This window comes from Rhamphochromis longiceps, linkage group LG13 (assembly GCF_057381845.1).
Source record: "Rhamphochromis longiceps isolate RC_006_pf linkage group LG13, R_longiceps_female_GT1.1, whole genome shotgun sequence".
NCBI classification, from domain to species: domain Eukaryota; kingdom Metazoa; phylum Chordata; class Actinopteri; order Cichliformes; family Cichlidae; genus Rhamphochromis; species Rhamphochromis longiceps.
Window position 1 is genome coordinate 2,711,453 of NC_140569.1, and position 26,275 is coordinate 2,737,727.

Here is a 26,275-nt window from a genome sequence, read left to right on the forward strand (position 1 = left end):
GTTTTGCTGCTAAAACTGCTTTTTTCCACCATCGGAAATGTAATTAGCAGGGCTGCTCAGCAGCTCAGCGCTCGCCAATTAAGAGCATCTGCTGTGGCTGATGGCATCGCTCAGCATGTGATGTTTTCCTGTAATGTTGTTAGAAACTCCGGAGGTTCAGCAGCCAAAACAGGCCGACAGCAGAGGAGTTTGTGAGGCACGTGGGAAATAACTGGGAACGATTATTTTTTCTTCAGCTTCAGACGCAGGAAGAGCGCGGCGCAGCGCGGGAGAGGAGAAGGAAGCAGAAACAAACCGACTTCCTGTCCACGTACAGAGCAGCGAGAGGCGAAGAGGACGGGCTCGTCGTCTCATCGGGCGTGGAACTCCAACATTTTTAGGCGCCGATATATTAGCAGCCTTTCAGACTAATCCACCATGAGATGGCAGGTTTGTATCTGTTGGGTCACGTCGGTCAATGTCAGAACTCGGACGGATTCAAACTGTTGAGCGTTATAAGAAACAAGGAGAATCATGCAAAGCTGTCCTAGAGCAGGATGCTCCCACATTTCCTGTCCACAGATGTCACAGCGACTGGTTTCAGGATGTTTTTGAGGAGATGAACTTTGACGGTTAATCAGAAGCTCCATCGTGTCTGCAGCAGAGATGTGTTAAAGAGGAGAACTCGTTTCAAACTGACAAAACTTTTGCCTCCTTCCTTTCATCTTTTCTTCCTTTTTAACTTCTTCCTCAAAATCTTCAGAGAGGAGATTTTAAAAGGAGGCGGTGGGATTAATGGCTCGCCCTCGAGCTGCTCCTGAAGGAAGAGCGTACGTCTGCACCTCCTGCTGGGCAGCGACATTTCAGAGGAGGGGGAGGCGAGGGGTTCAAACAGCCACCACCTCTGGATTTGAGCTGAATCAGGTCAAATAAAGATGAGAAACCTCCTCAAAGAAAATCAGGTCATTTTAAAACCTTCAGCTGACAAAGAACCGTCGGGATGTAAGGACCGTTCCTCCTCATTGTTTAGAATAGAGATAAACCCGCCCCTCCCTCCCACCTGAGCCCCTCCCTCCCACCTGAGCCCCTCTCCGTACCTTAACTTTGCAGCCTCAAACGAACCTTTTCTGTTAAATCGTGTTAGAAGCTGAGACCTCGTCCCTGTGTGCACCTGTGTGATGCAACACTGTCACCTTTGCTGCTGTAATGACCTGCGGTGACCCCGTGACCGTACCTTTGTATCCCTGCTCGGCCTCTCGCAGGTCGATCTTAGTGATGGGTTTGAAGTCGACGTCCCACAGTCGGATGCAGCCGTCTCTGCCGCCCGTGGCGAAGCCCTCCTCGCAGGAATACATGCTGAAGATACCGGCCTGAGAACACACACGCATCCACACAATGAAGCAACGATGGACCCACGTCAGCCAGACGTGCAGACGAGTGTCACGCTGGCCTTCTGCTGCGACGGGAAGCAGAGGTGAGACTCACGCTGTGGGCGGACTGGACCGTTCGGATCAGGTTGAGTCCCTTCCAGACGTAAATGTCTCCGTTAAGCGCCCCGGAGTACGTGATGTCATCTTTAGCCGAGGCCACACACAAGATGGTCTGCAGGTCGCCCGTCTTCCCGAAAATCCCCCGCTTTGGTGTGAGAGCGTTACCGCACAGGGACCAGAACTGCGAACACAAACGGAGGCGGTCAGGAAGGAGACGGGGAGACACCTTCTTACTGTTCGAGGCCAGATCTGCGTCCTAGACGCAGATTAACGATGGACTTAGTTTCAAAAGCACATGTAAAGAGTGAGGGGAGGGGCTAACTGAAAGACCAACGGGCACCAGAAGTGTCAATCACACAGTAGCCCCGCCCTAAAACAAGCCCTCCCTTTTCCTTCTTTCTGACTCTAATTTATGAAGCACAGCATGTTTTACTGTGTCAGCACAAGATGTCCCAACAAATTCAGCTCAGACCACCACAGTGAGCATGTGAAAGGTTAAAGTTATGCTATGAAAATCTGCCGCCCTCCCTGTCTGCATAAGAACCAATGATCACCTTGACAACGGCTACATCGCAGTTCCCTCTGCAGAGTTTAAAACTAAACACACCTGAGCTTACTTCTTCACAAACACAGAAGCAAACATGGACCACGACCTGAAACACAAGCCTAAAAAGAAAAACGGGGCTAAGGACGCTAAAGCCAGTCATGAAGTGGCCACCATTCATGGAATCTACAGGCCAGAGGCGTTGGAAAAGCTACGTGAAGATGTGATGAGCATCATTGAACATTTCATGGAGGATGGCTTTCCGGTTTTAGACCGCTTCATGGAAGAGTTTCTGGAGAGCGATGGAGACACGACAGAAAGTGACGGAGATGCGAGAGAAAGTGACGGAGACCCGAGAGAAAGTGACGGAGATGCGAGAGAAAGTGACGGAGATGCGAGAGAAAGTGACGGAGACCCGAGAGAAAGTGACGGAGATGCGAGAGAAAGTGACGGAGACCCGAGAGAAAGTGACGGAGACACGAGAGAAAGTGACGGAGATGCGAGAGAAAGTGACGGAGATGCGAGAGAAAGGGGTCTGCGGAGGGAACAAGGAACCCAAACAGAGAGTGCCGAGGACGCACCTGTGAGAGGGTTACTGCGCATACCACTGAGGAGAACACTGAGAGCACTGGGAAGGAGGCTCCAGCAGGCTGGGGAAGAGTGATCTCCACCAACTCACCGAGCACGCTTTGGTCGTGTTTGTGTTCAAAACAGCAAATAAAAAAGAAAAAACAATCTAAATTGTCCTGGATTTGTCTTGTATTTAAATCCACAGCAGTGAACCATGTAAAGGTGCTTTTTGATATCTGGACTGGACTCTGATTGGATGAGAGAAGCTGAGCTGGGAGTTGTCTCCAGCTTTTATATCTGCTTCCTTCTCGGCTCGTTAGAGATATTTAATGACGGGCGTTCAGAGGAACTATTTTATTACCTCGAGTGAAACTAAGCGGCTACATGAAGGTGGAGAAGGTCAATGTGCTGACCAGTCATATTTCTGGGTAGGAGGAATACGTTACAGATTAACGATGGACTTAGTTTCAAAAGCACATGTAAAGAGTGAGGGGAGGGGCTAACTGAAAGACCAACGGGCACCAGAAGTGTCAATCACACAGTAGCCCCGCCCTAAAACAAGCCCTCCCTTTTCCTTCTTTCTGACTCTAATTTATGAAGCACAGCATGTTTTACTGTGTCAGCACAAGATGTCCCAACAAATTCAGCTCAGACCACCACAGTGAGCATGTGAAAGGTTAAAGTTATGCTATGAAAATCTGCCGCCCTCCCTGTCTGCATAAGAACCAATGATCACCTTGACAACGGCTACATCGCAGTTCCCTCTGCAGAGTTTAAAACTAAACACACCTGAGCTTACTTCTTCACAAACACAGAAGCAAACATGGACCACGACCTGAAACACAAGCCTAAAAAGAAAAACGGGGCTGAGGACGCTAAAGCCAGTCATGAAGTGGCCACCATTCATGGAATCTACAGGCCAGAGGCGTTGGAAAAGCTACGTGAAGATGTGATGAGCATCATTGAACATTTCATGGAGGATGGCTTTCCGGTTTTAGACCGCTTCATGGAAGAGTTTCTGGAGAGCGATGGAGACACGACAGAAAGTGACGGAGATGCGAGAGAAAGTGACGGAGACCCGAGAGAAAGTGACGGAGATGCGAGAGAAAGTGACGGAGACGCGAGAGAAAGTGACGGAGATGCGAGAGAAAGTGACGGAGATGCGAGAGAAAGTGACGGAGACACGAGAGAAAGTGACGGAGATGCGAGAGAAAGTGACGGAGATGCGAGAGAAAGTGACGGAGACACGAGAGAAAGTGACGGAGATGCGAGAGAAAGTGACGGAGATGCGAGAGAAAGTGACGGAGACACGAGAGAAAGTGACGGAGACACGAGAGAAAGTGACGGAGATGCGAGAGAAAGGGGTCTGCGGAGGGAACAAGGAACCCAAACAGAGAGTGCCGAGGACGCACCTGCGAGAGGGTTACCGCGCATACCACTGAGGAGAACACTGAGAGCACTGGGAAGGAGGCTCCAGCAGGCTGGGGAAGAGTGATCTCCACCAACTCACCGAGCACGCTTTGGTCGTGTTTGTGTTCAAAACAGCAAATAAAAAAGAAAAAACAATCTAAATTGTCCTGGATTTGTCTTGTATTTAAATCCACAGCAGTGAACCATGTAAAGGTGCTTTTTGATATCTGGACTGGACTCTGATTGGATGAGAGAAGCTGAGCTGGGAGTTGTCTCCAGCTTTTATATCTGCTTCCTTCTCGGCTCGTTAGAGATATTTAATGACGGGCGTTCAGAGGAACTATTTTATTACCTCGAGTGAAACTAAGCGGCTACATGAAGGTGGAGAAGGTCAATGTGCTGACCAGTCATATTTCTGGGTAGGAGGAATACGTTACATTTTACTTCCACATTTCTGGAGACGAGCACAAAACGACGATTTCTGCGTTACCTTGATGTGCTTCACGCCGCAGCTCACCAGGCGGCTTTGCTGAAACGGATCCCAGCAGATGTCAAAGATCTGGAGAACAGAAGAATCGTCCGTTATCGGGTTTATGTGAAAACGCGTGCATGCACAGTGGAAGTACGATGAGAAGGAAACACTTTCAAACTCTGTAAAAGATTTTTTATTGAGATCTGATTGGTGTGTGGTGCTTCACGCTGATTTTCTGTCCCGCTCAGACGGCACCGCCCAGAGGCTTTGCCAGACGGCGGCAAGCGGCGAGGCTTAACTGCAGAGGAAGCTGATTGGTGCACGCTCTCACCCTGTCCGAGTGTCCCGTGGCCGTGGCCAGGATCTTCCCTCTCTTCCACTCCCAGATACACACCGTGTTCTTGGCGTCCAGGCCGACCGAGGCCAGCCGCTGCGGAGGAGAGACGAGGACGGTTACGCATCCAAAATGTCTACAAACAATTTAAAAAAGAGGCTGAACGTGCAGAAATCTGACAGCTCATCTGCTTCATACGTGCAAAAGCTTAATCCAAGCTGACAGAGGGCGGGGCTCCCTGCTCGATTAGCCTGACGCTCATGTGACGTGTTTGTAAGTGTAAATATAGCAACTCTGCAACATTTCAGATGAACTCAAGTTTATTTCTAACGACCAAACCTTTAAAGCGTTTTCAAAGGTTTGCTTGGAAAGGCTGAGGTCAAACTGCAGGAATGTCTTAAAGGCATAAAGACCTGGATGGCCGCTAACTTTCTGCTTCTTAATTCAGATAAAACTGAGGTTATTGTACTCGGCCCTGAAAAGCTTAGAAATATGGTATCTAACCAGATTCTTACTCTGGATGGCATTACCTTGTCCTCCAGTAACGCTGTGAGGAACCTTGGAGTCATGTTTGACCAGGACATGTCCTTCAACGCACATATTAAACAAATATATCAGACTGCTTTCTTCCATTTGCGCAACATCTCTAAAATTAGAAATATCCTGTCTCAGAGTGACGCTGAAAAACTAGTTCATGCATTTATTACTTCCAGGCTGGACGACTGCAATTCATTATTATCAGGAAGTCCTAAAAACTCCCTGAAAAGCCTTCAGCTGATCCAAAATGCTGCAGCAAGAGTCCTGACAGGGACTAGAAAGAGAGAGCAGATTTCTCCTGTTTTGGCTTCCTGTTAAATCCAGAATTCAAAATCCTGCTCCTCACATACAAGCTCTTAAATAATCAGGCCCCATCTTATCTTAATGACCTTGTAGTACCATATCAGCCTATTAGAGCACTTCGCTCTCGCTCTGCAGGCCTACTTGTTGTTCCTAGAGTATTTAAAAGTAGAATGGGAGGCAGAGCCTTCAGTTTTCAGGCCCCTCTTCTGTGGAACCAGCTTCCAGTTTGGATTCGGGAGACAGACACTATCTCTACTTTTAAGATTAGGCTTCAAACTTTCCTTTTTGCTAAAGCATATAGTTAGGGCTGGACCAGGTGACCCTGAATCCTCCCTTAGTTATGCTGCAATAGACGTAGGCTGCCGGGGATTCCCATGATGCATTGAGTTTTTCCTTTCCAGTCACCTTCCTCACTCACTATGTATTAACAGACCTCTCTGCATTGAATCATATCTGTTATTAACCTCTGTCTCTCTTCCACAGCATGTCTTTATCCTGTCTTCCTTCTCTCACCCCAACCAATCACAGCAGATGGCCCCGCCCCTCCCTGAGCCTGGTTCTGCCGGAGGTTTCTTCCTGTTAAAAGGGAGTTTTTCCTTCCCACTGTCGCCAAAGTGCTGCTCACAGGGGGTCACATGATTGTTGGGGTTTCCTCTGTATCTATGAAGCGCCTTGAGGCGACTTTTGTTGTGATTTGGCGCTATATGAATAAAATTGAATTGAATTGAATTGAATTGAAAGGTTAACGGGAAGAATACCTGAAAGGAGCGTCGAGCTGCTGCGCAAACAGACGTCTGCGCTCCTTCAGTGATCAAAGACTCAGCAGATCATAAAGGATTCAGCTTCACAGCAGTCCTCAATAAATCAGCCACAGCCTGCACACTTGATTTATTATTAAGCTGGAGTTATGATTATTTTATTGATTGTGTGTTTATTTTGATTTAGCCTGAGATGTTCAGTCATCCAAAGTCAGTGCCAGGGGCAGAAACTGCTGGCTCAGCATTCACAGAGTCGCCTCACAGCTCAGCAGCAGCGACAGCGTTTTCATTAATATCACTCACGTCCACAGAAACCAGAACCAGTGCAGCTTATTGGCAGTTTCATCACCGTCTGACCTCAACGACACCTTCAGATCTGGTTTTCCAGCAAACGTTTGATGTGTTTTCAGCATCAGACCTTCCAGAGTCGTCCTGCTGTGACGCTCACAAAGACTTCAGCTTTTCCAGGCTCCACGGTTAGAATCACAAATCAAAACCAAAGTAAAAAACTGGTTTTTAGTGTCTTCACTGAGTCCGTCAGGAGCTGACAGCAAGGACCAGGCCAGGTCACTGCTAACACTTATTAACAGGACTAAGAGCAGAATTCCTAATTAACCGCTTAAGCCCCAACGCCCCTGATACGGGGGCAAAAGGTCAGGTAGGTTTGGGGCTTAAGAGGTTAATGGAATTTCATTTTATTTAACTTACAGTGTTTTCCTGTAAATACACGAGAATCAGGAGGAACTAATCCCACCGTCAGGAATTAGAAGTCGTTTGAATTTAAAGGTGATTTTGCAGAAGAAGATTGTCTCATCGTACATCGTAAACACTCGTCAGCCACATCGTGGCGTGCACGAGTCCTTATCTTATAATAAATATGTTGACGTGCACGATGGGTGCTGTATTATTCAGCCGACCTTTACCGCTCTCTCTTTTAATGCTCGACCCAAATCAAATGATTAGTTCTTCTTTCACAATCGCTTTGAAAGGAACGCCTCACTTCCTGTAAAACACCTGGAAGTTAAAGTTAGGCCCCCCCACAGTGTGGCTCCGCCCTGCAGACAACACTGCTTTCATTTCTATATGTTTAAATTCCAAAGATGACGAACCGTCTTCAGACTGAAGGACGTTTGGATGGAAATCTCATCATTAGTGAAGCGATGTTGGGCCGTCGACAGATAACGATGGCGGGTGGCTACGGAGCTGTGGAGCACAGGAGAGCTGGAGGATGATGGTTAAGGTGTTTTCATGTTGACGCTCCCTAACGCACAGAAACGCCACCAAACGGCAGAAAGAGGACAGCGAGAGCACGTCTGAGATGGTCGATGAAGATGGTCCTCAGCTCCGGGTCCACGCCCACCTTCAGGTATTCGGGTATTTTGTAAGCTGAGCTGCACGTGAACAGAGCTGATAAACCCGTCAGCACCATCATCATGTACTCTGTGAGTGAAGGCGGGTCTGACTCTAAGCTGCTGTTATTTATGATTTCGCTCTTTACAGCTCTATTGATTTTCTTATTTCAGCATCAGTTGCTGAGAAACAGTTTATTTACCGCGCACGCCGCCCACTCACACCCAGGGTTATTTCATATGTTGGTTTGTGACGCGTTTCATTTTCCCAGCCGCAGGCTGACACGACGGGAGGGACCTGCAGGGACTGGGGGAAGCATTCGTTAGAAGTTATTCTAACGTGTTGACACGACACCGAGTTTGGCGTCTGTGGCGCTGCCGTCAGACGCGGCGCTGCCGGTAAACTCAGAGCGACTCCACCAGGTTTGTTTGCTAAATGAGTCACGGTGGAGTCAGCGGGAGGGAAAAGGAGGCGTATAAAAGCAACTCCAGCACTCCAGGTGGCTGAGAGGGAACTATTTGCTCAGGCTGCACACACACACACACACCCACACACACACACACACACACACACACACACACACACACACACACACACACACAGATGAGTGAAATCAAACATGCAGAGAGATGTGCGTGCACATCCCGTACTACATTTAGGTCAGGAGCAGAACGAGACAGTCAATGGCAGAACAAATGGAGCGTCTGCTTCCTGGATTACAGCTCCTGGGAATCTGATCGGACTAAAAAAAGTCCGGGAAGCACGAGGACACGAACGTCACTACACGTACGAGTCTACATGTGATCGCAGAAAGCAACCAATGCTTCAGGAGCAACGCGCTTTAATATTCACATTTACAAAAGCCAGAAATCTGAACCTGGACTTGATCTTGACCCATTTTCAGGTTTCAGAGTCAGCTGATGTCCTTCAGCAGCTTTGCATGATTCACAGTTCAAAGTAATCCTTCTTTATCTCATGAGCCTCAGTGCAGCAGTTGTAACTCCGCCCCTCTCTAAGACAATGTTCTTCTGATTGGCTGTGAACATCCAGCACTGGAGCAGGAGATATGCGACTGCAATGAGTGAAAGGCATCTTTATTAAAACTGCACATGTCACGGAGACGAGAGGAAAAACCCACCGGTGTTTAGAGAGCTCATCTTCCACAGTATAAGGAATAATAACGCTGTTTTAATAAAAGCATCACACTGAGGACGGCACTGATCAGCCACGCCTTAAAGCAGACCATCTCCTGCTACTGTTGCTCTTCCTGTTGACCAAAGCACGTCATGAATCGAGCTTGTGCACCGAGGTGTTAATCACAATGTCTGCTAAAGGCTACACGTGCCTCAATATTCAGACTGCAAACGTACAATCAGCCACAGGATGGACGGCTGTTCATATTCTGATCTACTGCAACATTAACTGCTGGTTATGACAGAAACACGTCACAGAACGAGCGCTCGACGTTTCTCCGACCCGACGCGCCCGAGAAGACGATCTTTAATCAGCCGTCGGTCAAATTTGAATCAGGTTTTGATTTTCAGGAGCTCCTTTAAAATACTGACAAAGTCATCGGTAACGAGGTTGATTGTTTCTCAGTGTGTTGAAACCAGCCGTGACTTGGGGCTGACCTTTAACCCTGTCCCGCTCTCTGGTCCTGCCTCACTCAAACCGGAGGATAATTTCCTAAATTAATATGATGTTGACTTGAAAAGACTCGAAAGCAGCGACTGAGACCATAAACTGATCAGGAGAGCGCTCACTGAAGCCAGCCGCCCCCTGCTGGCCATTACAGAGGATGTCCATCTGTTAATAAGCTCTGCTCTGTTCTCAGAAAGGGTTTGAGGAGCACGATGAAGAGTTCGAGGAAGCTTTCCAATTGGACTTCCCAGAAATCCAACCAGGCAGGTGGGATGTGCAGGAAAAACAAGTCCCGTCCACAGAGGCGTCACGTCGCAGCTGCTACCATCGTCGGTGTGCGATACTACGGAGCACCTGCAGATGTTTGTGGAGTCCTCAGAGGTGTTTCAGCAGCACGATGGGGTCGCACACAAAGCATTAATAACTGTGCTGATTGACACAGAGAGGAGCCCTGTGAGGACACAAGGGTCTGACACGAACTTTAGCGCGATGTCTGCGTTCTTCTTCCAAAGAATCAAAGTGCATCGTGCCAGAGTCTGAAGACCAGGCGTGCTCGCCTCTGACAGAGCGACCTGCGGTAAATCGATGCAGCTGTAGAGAAAATGATGTGAGGTTGATGCTGTGTGTGAGTTTAGGACAGGTGGGTTGCACCGCACTCATTTTCCACCTTTGACTGTAAGTTACTGAACCAAAGTGATGGATGATGTCATTACTTTTATCATCATCCTCTCAGCTCACTCTGCCCTTTTCCTGCCCCTCCTTCCTCTCACCGAGTCATTCTTCTATGACCTTTGGGTTGATGCAGGACACACACACACACACACACACACAGATTGATTATTGGGCTTTGACTGACCCCGATAAACTTCATAATGCTTCATTATCTCTGCAGAAAAATTTACTGCCCACAGCCCTGATGGACGACTAAATCTTTGTCACGTTTCTAAAGCGGAAATTTCAAAACTCATCTGACAAAAGCCGCCAGGACACATTCAGCCTCAGAGGTCTGCTTATCGTCACATCAAGCATCATGAGGGCCCCACGGGCAGAGTCATAATCTGGGTCCCAGTAAACCCAAAAAACGGGCCTCAAGTCCTGTTACTAAGCAATAATATCAGTCGACAGCACCGATGACGGCGTTTATGTGGACCACAGATTCCCACTGGGCCACACGGGCTTATTTACTCAAAACCACAGACGGTATCAAAGATGTCACGAAGCCTGAGAGTGCAGCGAGCGCGGGCTGGATGGTCCTTATTTCTAATGTTTTACTCAGTGTGACGCAAAGCGTCGCACTTCTAAAGGAGCAGAAATCTTGTTGCTGTCGCCCCCTGGTGCTCATTAAGAATAATGCAGGACTTCCATCGTTCATGCTTTTTATGCTGGATGTGTTTGTGTTCAGCATAAATGTCAAATCTTTGTCAAAATCCTTCACATAGAAATGATCCCACCAGCTGCAGGGTCTCAGTGTTGAAGATTACATTACACTGCATGCTGTAGATTTAAGGTGGATTATTAATTATTAATGCAGCTCATTCATTCACATGAAAACTAAAGAGTTTCCAGAAAATTTACATTTGATTCCAGCCTTATCTTTAAAAATCATAGTCTTAGACTGTGTGTGTGTGTGTGTGTGTGTGTGTGTGTGTGTGTGTGTGTGTGTGTGTGTGTGTGTGTGTGTGCGCGTCACCTGTCCATCAGCGCTGAATGCGAGGCAGGCGATGCCGTGTGTGTGTCCGTCACGCAGCAGTGACACGGTCTGGGCGGTGAAGGTGTCCCACACACACACATACGGATCCTTGCCCACCTGACCCGTCGCCACCAGGGAGCGCTCCGGGTGCAGCGCCAGGCTGAAGGGAGGAAAGAGGCGGAGACGTTAGAAAGACAAAGGACGGAGGGGAGGAGACAGGTAATAACACAGACGACCAATCAGAGAACATATGGCTATAAGGTATACGCAGGAGTAAAGGAGCACTCAAAACTTTACTCAGGCAAACAAAGAGCTGCTTTAAAACTACAACACACGCACGAACATCACAGCAGTGACTGTGGCAGCTTTTTTACATCATTTTAAAGATTTAATGTTGGAACCGATTCGTCACTCGCAGCTTTACGTGATGGATTTGGTGTCACACAGTGGTAGAAGTGATGAATCATCATAAACATGTAGAAATAAACTTTTTAATGAATGTTAGAGTGAAATGTTAAATGCTGTCGTTGTTGTGCTTAAATCTGTAAACCTTGTTTTAACCTGTATGTTTAGAGATTTTTCTGTTCCCCACATCGAGGGTAACAGCACACTGCATGTAAGCTTCTGGTCCTTATTTAGGGAGGATGTTTTACTTCCTGCCCTTTATGGCCTCACCTGTGCTTCTGTGTGGTGAGACTGTTAAAAAGGGGTTGAGTCATATGCAGGGTGAGGGGGAGGTGACCCTTTGCGATCAGCAGGAAGTCACACAAAAACACCCACATGCACACACACACACACTGCTGCTCTGAGGATCTGACCAGGCTCCCCTTGCTAGCAAGTTGAGCTGTTTGTCTTTCTTTCTTCACGGGTGATGAGTCTTTGAACCAGCGAGGCCTGCGAGGCGCAGACCCAACAATGATTTCGACATCTTCCAACAGCGTTGCCTTCGACAGCTGCTCAAGATCACATATCGGGATCGCGTTACTAACGAGGAAGCCGCTCCACGTCCAAGTCACCAAGCGCCGGTTCAGATTCGCCGCTCACATCCTTCGGCTACCGGACCCGAGACCCACCCGTGTCGCGGTTCTGTGGAACCCGAGGAATGGAAAGAGACGGCGAGGAAGACCCAAAATAACTTGGAGGAGTACGTTCCTTGAAGATTCACGCTCGGCCAAGCTGTCATGGGATGAAGCAGCAACTGCCACGATGGACCGAGTTCGATGGCGTTCTCTTGTCGCCCGATGCGCCGATCGGCGCGGGAGGATCGTTCTTCGTCTCCCGTTCAGAGGGTCAATGTTCTCCTTTGCAGACAGCGCTATAAATACACCTGCTGCTTTAATGGCATCATTATCAGCACACACACACACACACACACACAGTCTCATGCTCTGTTATTGTTGTAAAGGTCGTGTTTCGTGACCTTCGCCGAGTCTCCTCACTGTGACCTCACAGACACCAGTTTATTTTCTGTCTCCTGTTTGAGAGGACGGACAAAACTGTCCGTCCTCTCAGATCCGGTGTGTGACACTCATGGATCCATTTTGCTGCTGCTGTCAGCCAATCAGCACAGTGAGGCGGGCTGGGCAGTTTTAGCCTGCTGGGATGGAGCTGGCACGCGATCCCACAGGAGCTGGAAAACATGGCTGGATAAATGTGGGAACACCGTCCTTATCCTGCTGTCAGTAAGAGGAAAACTGGATTTCTGAGGGGAGGCTTGTTTCAGTCTGATAAAAAAAAGGCTTATTTTGAACTGTGATGGTAAGATAGAGCTGAACATGAGGACAATATTTGTAAAAGTTGAACATTTAATTGTTGACGCTCCTTTTTACCCAGCCTCAGCTCCCGGGGTCGATGGGTCAAAATAAACTGCTCCCATTTCTGGTGCGTTTACATTTTTATGAAATCAGGATGTTATTGTGTCTCCGTGTGCTGGTTCAGAGGATAAACATGAGCATCTGGAGGAACAGCAATAATAATAATAGTACGAACAGATTTACTCACAGGGGCTGATGTTCAACCAGCACGCTCACTGCACTGTGGTACCTGTAGCTTAACCTGAGACCTATGTGTGTGTGTGAGTCTGTGTGTGTAGTTCGGAAAGGTCAGTGCATGCAGAGGTGTGTGACACACGGAGCAGCCGTGTATGAAATAATAGAAGCAGAAATAGAACAGGTGTGTCGGCCACGAAGCTCCATTGATCTCAGAGATGGTATCTCTCTCCACACACACAAACACACACACACACACACACTAACACACACACGCACACACACACACGCTCAGACGTTCCTTCTCAACCTGCCAGCCAATGAGCCTGCAAGCTGCCGCGGTTGCTATAACAACCGTATTGCCAAGGGCAGGGAAGCTGAGGTCTGAGCATGACAACTGTGGAGCCAAGGTCACACACACACACACACACACACACACACACACACACACACCTGCACACCCGTCTCTACTGGATGATACCTGACAACTTCCAGACGTCTTCTTCTTTGGTTTTTTGTCGTATTTATACTCTACTCTTTATCTCACTGACATTTGATAAAACCGAGCGTGTGTGTGTGTACAGCTACAGAGTTTATACTGGTAAATGGTAAAATGGCCTGCATTTGTATAGCGCTTTTCTAGTCCTTAAGGACCCCAAAGCGCTTTACACTACATTCAGTCATTCACCCATTCACACACACATTCACACACTGGCGATAGCAAGCTACATTGTAGCCACAGCTGCCCTGGGGCGCACTGACAGAGGCGAGTAGAATTCATTTTTACTCAGTAGAAATGAATTCTCTCTCACATCCTTTCACACCCATGAGTCTGAACAGAAGGTCAAAGAAGGCTGTTATGGGCCGGATGACTAATTTACAAAGTATTAGAGAAAAGCAGGCTGGTCTAAAAATAAGAAAATCACCACATAAATGTGCAGCACTCACAGATGGGGGAATATCCTTCACTGTCATGTGAAACCTCCAATCAGAGCCACAGAGTGACACAAGCTTCAGATGTAAACAATGAAGCCAGGGTTAATGTTCCTTAAAGGTACAGTCAGCTTGTTTTTAGTTAAAGTAACATGGTTAGCACGCAGCACGCTGGGACTGAGTTAAACAGCAGCACACACACGCTGACCTCTGACCTGGAACCTAAAACCACACACACAGGCTCACAGGACTGTCTCCAGGTTTGTCTACAGACTCTTAATGAAAGATGAGCATCGTTAAAACTAAAACTGGGCTTTGTGACGACTTGTTTCTGTGTTTCCGTGTCTGCAGTGTAGGGCTGCCACAAACAATTATTTTGATAGTCGACTAATCAGATCATCATCCATTGGACGTAAAATGTACAGCTTATCCGGTCGTTAAGTGATGACGTGACGAATTCTACTTCCGGGTCTAAAGTAGTCTGCGTTTAATATGGCTTTTGTGTTGTTAACATGTTTAATGTTTTGTATTTTCTTCTATTTGATCTCAAAAAGCTCCTAAAACAGTCAGTGATCACTGTTGACCTCCCTCGGCTTTTATTACCACTAATCATTTATTTAAGCTCAGTTTTTAAAACCTTAGGATGTAACTACAGCCCAGCCCATGCAGCAGTATATGAATGACTAACCTCGTATTGTGGATGGATTATCTCAGTTGTTCTCCTGGCTGAAGTTTGGTCCTTTTACAGCATCCTGCCATGCGATTACATTTGTCCCTGACCACCGAGAACACTCACGTTAACTTTTATCAAGTGGAAAAAAAGTTAGCTTGTTTATATTATGCTAACATAGCTGTGTCGCTAGCGGTCACGTAGCACATCATTATATACCAGCTAGCCCAACTTCAGTAACCCTACAAACGTCACTGCTGTTTAGTTTTCTGTCTTCATTTATGTTGGAAGTGATAGCAGAGCTGTACGTTTTAATTTGTTTCCAAAACCCGGCAGTCAGGACATGTTATATTGTATTTAGATAGAAGCTAGCGAGCTAACTCCCTGCTAACTTCTAACTCCGTTAAATGTCATAAATTCCGTTTTCATGGATGCCTGGATGTTAAACTCAATTGTTACACCTGGTAGAGCAGAACGCTGATCATTTTATTAAAGATGAAAGACTTTAGACAGTTTTTCAACTCTCAGTAATGCCATAGTGATCGTTTGATATATGGACCTGCAGCGGAGTTTAGGCCCAGACACGGCTAGTGACGTCAGACTGAACAACCGGATTGCACCAGCAGCATCTGCTCTTATATAACTATCACTAGCTTACAGCTTTAAGTGTGTAAGGTCTGTGCTAACTAAAAATAAAGACAAGATGATCGTTTATTAAATTTAAATGAAATTTGCAGATTGTTTCGGTGAAGTTTAATAAACTCCTTGCTATCTAAAATATAACAGGACACTGGAGTAAATTCTCGAGCATCTCACACTTCTGATAATCAGCTGTCTGCTTGACGTTTATTCAGCTGTGTAAAAACTATAACTTTAATCTCAGCCAAACCGATTTACTCAGGAACAAATAAAATACTAAAAAAAGCCAAACAATAACATTTTCAAGTTATCTAAGTGACTCATATATCATGTTTAACCTGAGTAGCGGCGGTGGGTTTGAAAACGATCTGCCGGGAGTCCGGTGTTCTCACGGCTCTAGTGAGCCTAGCCCCCGGCTCGCTATCGAGCTAGTGGGTAACACGTCGGAGCGCTTTTGAAAATATGCGGTGTCCTGATAAACTGAGCAGATATTTGAGGTTTACACAGCTACATTCTCGCCTGAAAATATGTCAAACGTTTATTTTGTGACCCAGAAAGAATAATAAGAGTAATATTAAAACTAACTAGCTGCCGCCATTGTTGGAAACTGAGCTGGGCTGCGCTATGAATTCTGGGACACTGCTTCTTCTTCTTCGGGGGTTTAACGGCAGCTGACATCCTTGTACATGCAGTGCTGCCATCTTCTGTTTCAGTCCGTTATTACACTCTTAAATCCTGCTACTTATTCCTGCGTCTTTTGGGATCACAAACCTTCAAACGACGCGTCGACTATTAAATCAGTCGTTGACGATTTTGATAGTCGACTAATCGTGGCAGCCCTACTGCAGAGTGATGCTCCTCCTCTTCTCTAATAACTCATCCTTCTATCATCTCATCCTTGTGTTCTTCATCTCTTTTCACACTCTCTCGCTCACACGTCTCCATCGACTTAACGACTTACATTCAGAGGACTCGGTCCTCACAGTGTGACTTCATTAACAGATTTATGGCCTCACAACATGAGTAACACAAGCCCACACACTCGAGCACTTTGTGGTTATTTATAGCAGCTGCACTGATTTGCTGCTAATCATAGCCTGAGTGTGCAGCCCCGATAATGTGATTAATAAATGATTCACCTGCAGAGAGCGTGTGTCTAAATGTTTGGCACAAGAAAAAGCTGCGAGTGAACGATCGGATGGTTTCTTTCTGCACAAATATTTAATGCTGTTAATGAGCAGATTCATGCTTTAAAGGCTCTGTGAGCAACAGCTCTTTTTTTACAATAATTTGAGCTTTTCCATACATATTACGGAAAATTAAAAACCTTTTATATATTTCATGGAATATTACAAAAATCAGACTTGGATAAAATATGTGTGCTGTGTCTATCCCACTGAAGCCGGGTGGCTGCTGTCTGCAGGAAGCCTGGCCGTGAAGGTGTGTCTGAGGAAACGTTACAGCAGGGTTGGTTGGTTTGTTGCTCTCACAGAGGCACACACACACCCCGACTCAAACATCGGCCCTGACCGCACTGTCATTCATTCACTGTTACACTAACAAACAGGGTCGCCTCTTTCCTGTCCAGAGGTTTACAGATGTGGGTGAAAGGCGGCGATGTTCTGCAGAAAAACAAACGAATCCCTCATGAAAGCCAACTCTCTGATATGGAGGCTCACCTGTGCCGGAATATTCATTTATTCTTTTTAATGAGAATATTATGAGTTCATTTTATATTAAATATTGAAGTTAAATGGGACCGCTGGACAACAGCTGTAAAGGATTTACATTAGTGTGTATTGTGATGTTTGATTGGCTCACCTGTGTGTGACGAGGACACGATGAGAGCGGGAGTCCTTATAATTTTCACGTGAGCGCTGTGGTCATATGCTCAGCTTCATAATTATTCTATAAACGCAGTAACAAACTGTCCGACAGGCTCGGAGCATACGGGGCGTCCTTGGTCTGATTGTGAAAGTTGTTACATTTTCATTACGATCTCTTCAGACAACGTCGACCAAAGAAACCAAAATCGTTACTCTAAATTTGAGGCACATGTTTCATACGTGTGTTGACTGTAAATATGTTGTAATAACGCATCACTCTGACGAATGATGACGTCACTGTTATGGCTATTCGAGGGGTTTATAATTAATCACACGACATGTTTTCCACCTGAGAGCAGAGCTGCATATTTCCCTAAAATGCTCTTATTTTTCTAAATATGCAGCCTGAGGTGTTGGAGGAAGGCTGGGCCTTCGTTTACAGGGATAAGTGACGACGATGATTTTAGTGTAAAGAGTATAAAAGCATCAGCGTCTGCTTCCTGCTGATCAAAGCCTCATCTGAGAGCAACGAAGCGCCGAGCGGCCGCTGCTGCCAGCGGGGAGATCTGACTGAAGAGAGGCAATCTGGGAAACGTTCACATAGGAATTAATTTAAACTGAACACACACACACACACACACACACACACACACACACACACACACACACACACACAGCCAGATAATTTATTATTCATATGGCATTTACAGTATTCATTGGAGGATGTGTGCTCATTCCAGTTTAACTGGCACCATTACAGCTTCTTTCTGTGTGGACAAATGTTCATCCATCAAAGGACATTTGTGCATGATGAGGAGGGCTCACAGATTTATGATTGGAGGGGGGGGGCAGCTCTGCAGAGAGAGGAGCGAGTCTGAGAGAAACAGGAAGTTTATTTATTTCCTACTCCCAGCATGATGAGACTGTAATGAGCTGGAGACGACCGAACGATTTTAACCTCGTTTGCATTCAGCAGCGAATGATGGAGTCTGTCAGCAGTCGACACAAGTATCATCTGAACATGCCAAACAGCATGAAGTCATAAGATCGCTCTGGTTCACAGCTTTGATCAGCGGATTTTCACATTTTTCAATAATAACCACAGAGCGTGTGTGTGCATTAAGAGTACAGCAGGTGCTGCGGTCAGCTGATCTGCTTCACGTCTGTGCAGGCTCTCAGTCATGCTTCACGCCACGTTTCACGTCTCATTGAAGAAGCTTCTTCAGCTCTGAGAGTCTCGGGCATTCAAACCCCAGCGTCTCCATGCAAACAGGAAATGGAAATGGTTCACCTTCAAAATAAATGTTGTGCCATGTAAAACATGTTTTACTTTGAAGGCGAACCTTTTTCGAGTTTTACCACCACTGTGTGAGTGGTTAGTGAGCATTTGCAGACCAACAGAAAAACTACAGGTTACCATGGAAATAGGCTCGTAACCAAAGCAGTCACTGGGTGATTTTTGGTACAGCGCCGTCTTTGCCATTGATGTCGTCCGGCGAGGCTCAGATGCCTGCATGAGCCACTCGTAAACCTGCCGTCTGCTCACTTCATCAACACTGTCCTGATGAAGTGATGTTCTCAGGCACTTGTTTCAGGTCTGACTGAAGAAAACACAGAGTACATTTTGGGAAAGACAGTCCTGTTAGACTGAGACATGTGCTTTATCAAAGCTGATATTCATGCAAATCTGTCCAAAGCTGCAACGATCTCCTGGTTCATCCCTCAGAGGAGCCGTCACCTTTGACCTCGTCGCTACTACAGGCTCCTTTCCATTCTCGTAAACAGCCTGACGCACAGCTCTGAATGAAAAGCATGAAGGTGAGTTTATTTATAGCAGGTGGTGAAATCAGGGCAGCTTCTATAAATAGCCCAGAGGAACTCCTCCTCCTGAGCGTGCTCGCGGTCCTGCATCAAACAATAAAAGCTTGTTTTCCCCGCTCGACCTTGCAGAGATAATTGAGAACACTGGGGAGTCTGCTGGAAAAATATTTCCATAAACCATCTGGACTCTTCTCCTGCTGCTACCAACAGACTCTTACATTCACAAAATTCAGCATATTTACAACAAACTGAAAGGATTTTACAGACAAATGTTTCTGTGCTGGAAACCAGCCGAGACCGAATCAGGTGGAAATGACAGCCAATAACATCTGAAAGGATCCCACCTGACCTCAAAGCATCCAACATAAAAGCAGGTCTCAGAGGCACAAACGCAGTCGAGTCGGTTTTTTAATATCTCATCATTGTTAATTACACGTTGGTTGCACAGTGAGTCGGTTTCCTGTAAGTTTTACTTGAGTGGACACAGACAGCGACGGGCGGCTGTCACGGATGAACCGACACGCTGGAGCTCACGTCATGCACCGAGAAAATAAAACATTTCATGACTTCAAGTCCTTTCAGTTCAACTCAGGAGTAAGGCACAGCTCGTTATCAGCTAAAGATCCATCTACTATGGAAGAATCACAGGAACAGATTCAAATCTTCTCGTCAGGCTAAAGCGCAGAGCGTGTGGAGGCGGGATTCAGGACTTTAAATGATGATTCGCTTTAGAGAACCCCAACGTGAGCTCCCAGAAGAAGGAGGAGGAAGATGTTACAGGTCATCTTCAAAACGTCTTTTTACCAGGTGGGTGGAGCCAGTCACAGGAAATCTAGATTTCAGGGAGAGGAGCTAAAACAGCTCGTTTCAGACACAGAAGGCTTACTCTGAACTTGATTCATGCAAAGCTACTCCGGGAGAGTCCAACAATAAAAACGCTGAGCTGGAACGAGCAGAGCGGTGTGCTTTACTAGTTTTGAAGCACCTGACAGGTCGGCAGCTTTTATGCAGTATTTTTCTCTCAAAGCTGTGATCACATGACTGAGATCCACACCCAGCAGTCCAGAGCAAGTCTGTAAACCTGGGAGTCGCTGGCAGCGCCGAACAAACCAGTCCTTCTGAAAGTTACTGACCATCAGTCTTTTCAGACTTCAAACCGCCGTCTTCCTCCGTTTGTTCGCAGCTCGGAGGTTTGTCTGTGTAATGGAAGCAGATGATGTCGTCGCTGAGATCGGTTTGGTTTGAGCGCACAGAATCAGATCATCGCTTTGGGGTCGTGTACTTGGGGAAGTGCTGCTTGAATCCCTTCAACGAGAAATGATAGCGACGTGCTCTCTGCTGGAGGATCCTCAACAGGCTTGCAGGCAGAGGAAAAGTTTCTGTTGAGTGAAATAAAAAACGTCTCATAAGAGTCTCGGAGGGAGGAAAGAAAGAACCTTTTCCTGACGCTCAGCCATCTTTTCTTTTAAAGGCCACACGGTTCAGTTTCTCTTTCTCTCCTCACAATAAGTAGCTTAAACTCAGCCCCCAGCCCTTTGAGAGCCGCACTGCAGAGTGACATAACACCCCGAGAGGTTTGAGTAAATCTGAGTGTGCGTGAGTGCCAACAGATCGTGGGAACACTGGCGGCCGCGGGGCAGATTAATGGTGGGATGCTGGACAGATAATTTCTTAGTCATCATCTTAATGAAGACCAGCGAGCTGTGAATCCACGGAGCCACCAGGTCTGCGCCGCACGCTGCCATTTACAGAGTCTGGCAAATGAACAGAAGCACGAAACAAAAGAGCCTTCAAGGAATTATTCCCTCTGCTTTTCACGAGTCATTGAGCAGCGATCTGGAGAGTGAAAACAGCCGCGCTCAACCCAGATTCTCCTCACTCGATCGGAAGGCGCACGCCGCCGGTTATTTATCGAGAACTTGGAATAATCTTAAATTATCGGAGCTTGTATCCCAGTCACGGACAGATTGCTGAATGAGCCCGGGGGGCGTATTTTACATAATGTGTTGCAGTGTTTAGTGCAACGTGTGTGCAGCGGAGTGTCAGCAGTCAGCCGGCCTCTCTTCATCAGCTCGGTGACCTGAATGCTCAGCTGTAGTGTTTCAGCCCACATCGTCACCTGAGAGCCGAAGTGAAACCAGCTTCAACCTCCGGGGCTGGAAAATAAAGCTGAAATGTGCAGTTCCTCTAACGTCCAGCAGAGGCAGCAGTGACTCCCATTTTTAAACTTTAAAGCAGAAATAAACATGTTTACAGCCTGATACACAAACCGCCTCTACTTGCCTCCTTCATAACACCTGTACAGGAGGGAGGAGGCTTTTAGATTTCACCATTATTAGGGGCGTGGCCTCTTTGACTGACAGGTGGATGGTGACACAGGTGGCTGTAGCTGCTAGCTTCACCTGAACTGCACCTGTGGGCTGTGTTTGTGCTGTTTGTAATTATCTGACCAATGACATGTGCATGTTGTTGCTGCACACCTGCAGCATGCACACAGCAGATTGAGATTATTGTGTGATAACAGGCTTTGAGTTTGGACGTGCATCATCAAATGTGACTTTTAGATTTCTTCAGTTTTAAACGGCTGACAAAAACAAGCTCGCCCATCCATCTCGTCCCAGTTATCCCATTCAGGGTCGTGGGGGTGCTGGAGCCTCTCCCAGTTGTCACAGGCTGAGAGGCGGGGTACACCCTGGGCAGGTCTCCAGCCTGTCGCAGAGACACAAACATTCACACACTGATTCAGAATCACCAGTTAACCTCACACGTGTGCCTTTGGACTGTGACAGGAAGCCCGAGAGAATCCAATGCTAACATCACACAACCAGAAATAAGCTCACAGAAATGCAAAATAACCAAAAAAGGCACAAAAAGGAGAAAACACGACTCCAAAGACGCTGCAAACAAAACATCTGCTGCAAACTTTACTTCACACGAGAGCCAGCAGCATCTCTGCAACCGTGAACGCATCACTGACCACTCAGCCGCTAACTACAACAACAACACTAACTCCCATCTTCATCCCGCCTGATCAGCTCTGCCACTTCCTGTTGAGAAGGAAATGAGCTACTCTTTGCTTCTCACACACACACACACACACACACACACACACACACACACACACACACACACACACACACACACTGCCTGCGGTGTCCCTGCTAGTTAGCGTTAGCTGCTCAACTGGTTGGTTTAGTGGTTGCTGATGATGCTCATGATGCTGCTGATGATGATGATGAGCCTGCAGGTCTGACTGCCTCTCTGCTTTCTGTGCTAGCAGATGCATGAAGTCCAGCCCTCCTTCATCCAGCAGGGACGTCTACACAGTTTCATTTAAGTCCCCTTGTCTGTAGTTTCTTTGCTCTAATCGCTTCCTGCAAACTGTTGTCTGTGAGGTAAGAGGACAAACACCGGGCGCAGCTTATCCACTGAAAGGCGGCTCATCGGGCAAGCAACTAACACCAGAACCCAGACGTCCTAAAAACCCTACAGATGCACAGAAACTGCTGCTCAGGGAGGAGGGTGAAGGAGGCTTCATCAGAGCACATTTACTGTAAACCAGTGCAGCGTGTTTGGAAGATGCTCTGAAGCTTTGCTGCTGTAAAACCAACAGGAACAGCCGTCTGCTCTGAGCAGGTCATAGACTGTATATCAAAGATGGACAGCTTAATATGACCTAGTATGATGTGCAAATTAATGTGTGTTAATATCACACATAGTACAAAATACTAATACAAACATGTAAAACAAGAATAAAGTAAGTGTGCATGCAAGTGACAAATTTAACCACAGCGTGTGTGTGTGTGTGTGTGTGTGTGTGTGTGTGTGTGTGTGTGTGTGTGTGTGTGTGTGTGTGTGTGTGTGTCGGGAGGGATTTGAATGTTGTCCTGGATGTGACACTAACAACTTTTCCACAGCTTCTCTCTTGGGGCTTTGATTTATCAGTGTTCAGCGTTTCTGTAAGAAATGGCAGAGAAACAGTTTGTTTTCACTCATGTTTACAGTTTAAGAGAAGAAGCTGTGATTGTTCAGAGCCTCTAATATCAAAGAGAGAATTTATGTCCGTACGAGGCCTCAGTCTGATGTGGGTGTGATCTTATCAGACACAAATATCACAGAAATGCTGCAAAACTGAAAAATATCAAACATGCTGATTAAAAATATGAATCATGGTTCATTTTTAACCCTCTAAAGCCGGTCGGAGCGGGCACGCTCCGTTTTGCGTAACTATTTTTAAATCCCTGTAGAACCGGAACCACGTAAGTTAGCGCAATAAATTTTTTTTGCATGTGAAACCGTAGGAGTTGTACTTACATCTTATGCCATCAGCTTGTCCTCGGTCACAGTTTCCTTCCACATATAGCTTTGCAAAAATTGCATAAAAAGCGCTTGCAGGAACAAAAACATAATATCTATCGCATGTCCGCCATTACCTGCCCGAAACCGGAAGTGACATCATTTTCACGGAAATGTCGTTTTTTTTACCTTCAGGGACTTATAAGCCTATACTGGTGTTTTTAAAAGTTATGTTTGACTTAATGACTTTCTGTATGTTTCTGTGATGCTTAGAACTCGAGTTGCACTGCTGGAAATAGTTTATTTTGATGCACATGCTGTTTTTTTTGTTGTTGTTTTTTACAAATTTGCATTATAATATTTATTTTCGTTTTTCCTGCAGTATATAAAAATTGGTGTATCTCAAAAATAAAACTATGAAGACACTTAACTCATTCACTGCCATTGACGTCTATAGCCGTCAATGGCAGTGAATGAGTCAATGGGTTTAACTCATTCACTGCCAATGGCTGGCAGTGAATGAGTTAAAATAAATTTCCTGTTGTTGGAAACTATTTTTTTCAACTTCAACTTTTTTGTATTTGGGCTATAACGGTTGTATAGCAACTTGAAATGCTCCCAAAAATGGCACTACAGCAAGTAAAAAGATAAAGATAACCGGACTTGGTTCTATGGCAGGTCTTAAGGGGTTAAGAGACAGAGAGTAAAGTGGACGGTACAACCTTGGTTTTAATAGCAAACTCATTGTAACCTGGAACGGTACAAACGTGACTCCCCAGAATAGATTTTTAGTTTTCCACTGGGTTCTGTTGCTAGTTATTTAACATAAACTAATGTAGGGGGTCTGTCAGGGCATCCACACAGACAATAATATAATAATAAAAAATACATTTTATTTAAAAGCCCCTTTCAAGTCACCCAAGGACACTTAACAATAGAACAATGACAACGAAGAACAATGGAAAACAAAAAGCACAAGATAAAATAAACAATAAGTTCACAGTGAATATGCAGATTTGAACAGATGGGTTTTGAGTTGGGATTTAAACTGGGGGAGAGAACCAGTGCTTCTTATATCTGGGGGTCTCAGAATATCTGGGGGCCTCACCACCAGCTTTTAGCTCTGCTTCCCATGGTGCTGAGGCGCAAAGAAGGCACGGAAAGCTGGATAGAAGAAGAAGATTGAAGTGTTTAAGAGATCAGAAAGGTAAAGTGGAGTGAGGATATGAAGGGCATTGAAGGTGAGCAGAAGAAGTTTGTATATTATCTGGAATTTCACAGGGAACCAGTGAACCTGAAGAAGGGGGGAGGGGGTCTGGCAGCAGAGTTTTAAACAGTTGAAGCTTATGGAGGGATTTTTGGGGGAGACCATGCAAGAGAGAATTCAAACAGTCAGTGTGGAAGGTAACAAGACTGTGGACAAGGATGGACGTAGACGTGGTGGAAGAGAAGGACGTTATCTGGTAGGTCTTAAAAGGTTAAGACAGACAGGACTCGCTCTCTGCCTCTGGATGACCAGTTTGTTTTACTCAGTCAAGCAGAAATACCATCAAAGCTGCACAGCAAACATAATGATGTCCTTTGGTTTGGTTTAGTGCTTCCTTTGTGTGTGTGTGTGTGTGTGTGTGTGTGTGTGTGTGTGTGTGTGTCAGTTGGTCGGTCAGGTTCTACCTGCAGGCAACCAACAGGAAGTGGGACAAGGGAAAGACAGAAAGGCGAGAGCAGGGGACGAGAGAAATAGAGTCAGATCCTTCATTCGTCAACAAAATGATGCAAAAACACAACAAATTCAGATTTGATGATGTGAAGTCTGCATTTAGCAGACAGCAGTACTTCATCACTGTAGTGAGGTCAGCCTTAGAGCTGGAGGCGAGTGCACGGTAGGCTACACGCTGCCTGTACGCAGAGCTGGTGCCGTTAGACGCTCTGTGTGGTGCGGGTGTGGTCTCTGACCCGCTGTGGAGGAGGGGTGGCACGGTGAGCTTCCGGGGCGGCACGGAGGCGGGGCCGAACAGGTGTTTGGGACGAGTGACTGATTGTGACTCTTCTTATGTTTCAGTGACAGTCGAGGAGGGAGAGCGGAGTGACCACTGAGTGGGAGTGTCTGCGTCCCGTGCATTAAGCCGAAACCAGATCACACCCTCTGTTTGTAGCCTCACCTACAGCCACGATCCAAGAGGGGTGTCGAGAAGAATCGCAGATAAGAGGAGGCAGACTATCTGACTGGGACGCCTCCGAGCTGGGGTGCAGGGATTCTGCCTGACAGCTTGGGAACACCTCAGCGTGGGGACTGGAGAACTGGTGCCAGAGGAACAACCTCCTTCTAAACGTCAGTAAGACAAAGGAGCTGATAGTGGACTTCAGCACTAAGCAGGAGAGGAACTACCAGACCCCCGTCATCAACGAGTGCCCAGTGGAGAGAGTGGACAGCTTCAAATACCTCGGAGTTCACATCACGCAGGACCTGTCATGGTCCTGTCACATCAACACCGTGGTGAAAAAGGCCCGTCAGCGTCTCTACCACCTCAGACGCTTGAGAGACTTCCAACTGCCCTCCAAGGTGCTCAGGAACTTTTACTCGTGCACCATAGAGAGCATCCTGGCGGGAAACATCTTAACCTGGTTCGGGAACAGCACCATGCAGGACAGACGAGCTCTACATAGGGTTGTGCGGTCAGATGAGCGCACCATCCGCTCCGAGCTCCCTGACCTGCACTCAATCTACAGCAGGCGGTGCTGGACCAAGGCCAGGAAGATGGTGAAGGACCTCAGCCATCCCAACAACAGACTGTTCTCTCTGTTGAGGTCAGGAAAGCGATTCCGCTCCCTGAAGACCAACACAGAGAGACTGAGGAGGAGCTTCTTCCCGCAGGCGATACGGTCTCTCAATCACACCACCACACAGTACTGACCCACACATATGGTTCTTACACACACTGGACATTTGTTTACACTAGTGGCCACTGCACAACTACACTGCGTGGTCATCTAATCTAATCACTTTGTCACAAGTCACTTAAATAA

The 26,275-nt window shown here is 46.6% G+C and overlaps 1 protein-coding gene and 1 pseudogene across 2 annotated transcripts in view; one reads left to right on the forward strand and one right to left on the reverse strand.

Annotated features, from left to right (window-relative positions):
• LOC146655168 (echinoderm microtubule-associated protein-like 6) overlaps positions 1-26,275 on the reverse strand; it is a 68,642-nt gene that overhangs the window by 30,331 nt on the left and 12,036 nt on the right. For both annotated transcript variants that reach the window (XM_085427555.1, XM_085427556.1), the window contains exons 2-6: positions 11,079-11,238; positions 4,797-4,895; positions 4,484-4,552; positions 1,465-1,650; positions 1,214-1,349 (exon numbers count right to left, since the gene is read on the reverse strand). In XM_085427555.1, the coding sequence (XP_085283681.1) occupies positions 1,214-1,349; positions 1,465-1,650; positions 4,484-4,552; positions 4,797-4,895; positions 11,079-11,238 (650 nt within the window). The remainder of the gene's footprint in view (positions 1-1,213; positions 1,350-1,464; positions 1,651-4,483; positions 4,553-4,796; positions 4,896-11,078; positions 11,239-26,275) is intronic.
• LOC146655169 (uncharacterized) lies at positions 1,775-4,078 on the forward strand (annotated as a pseudogene).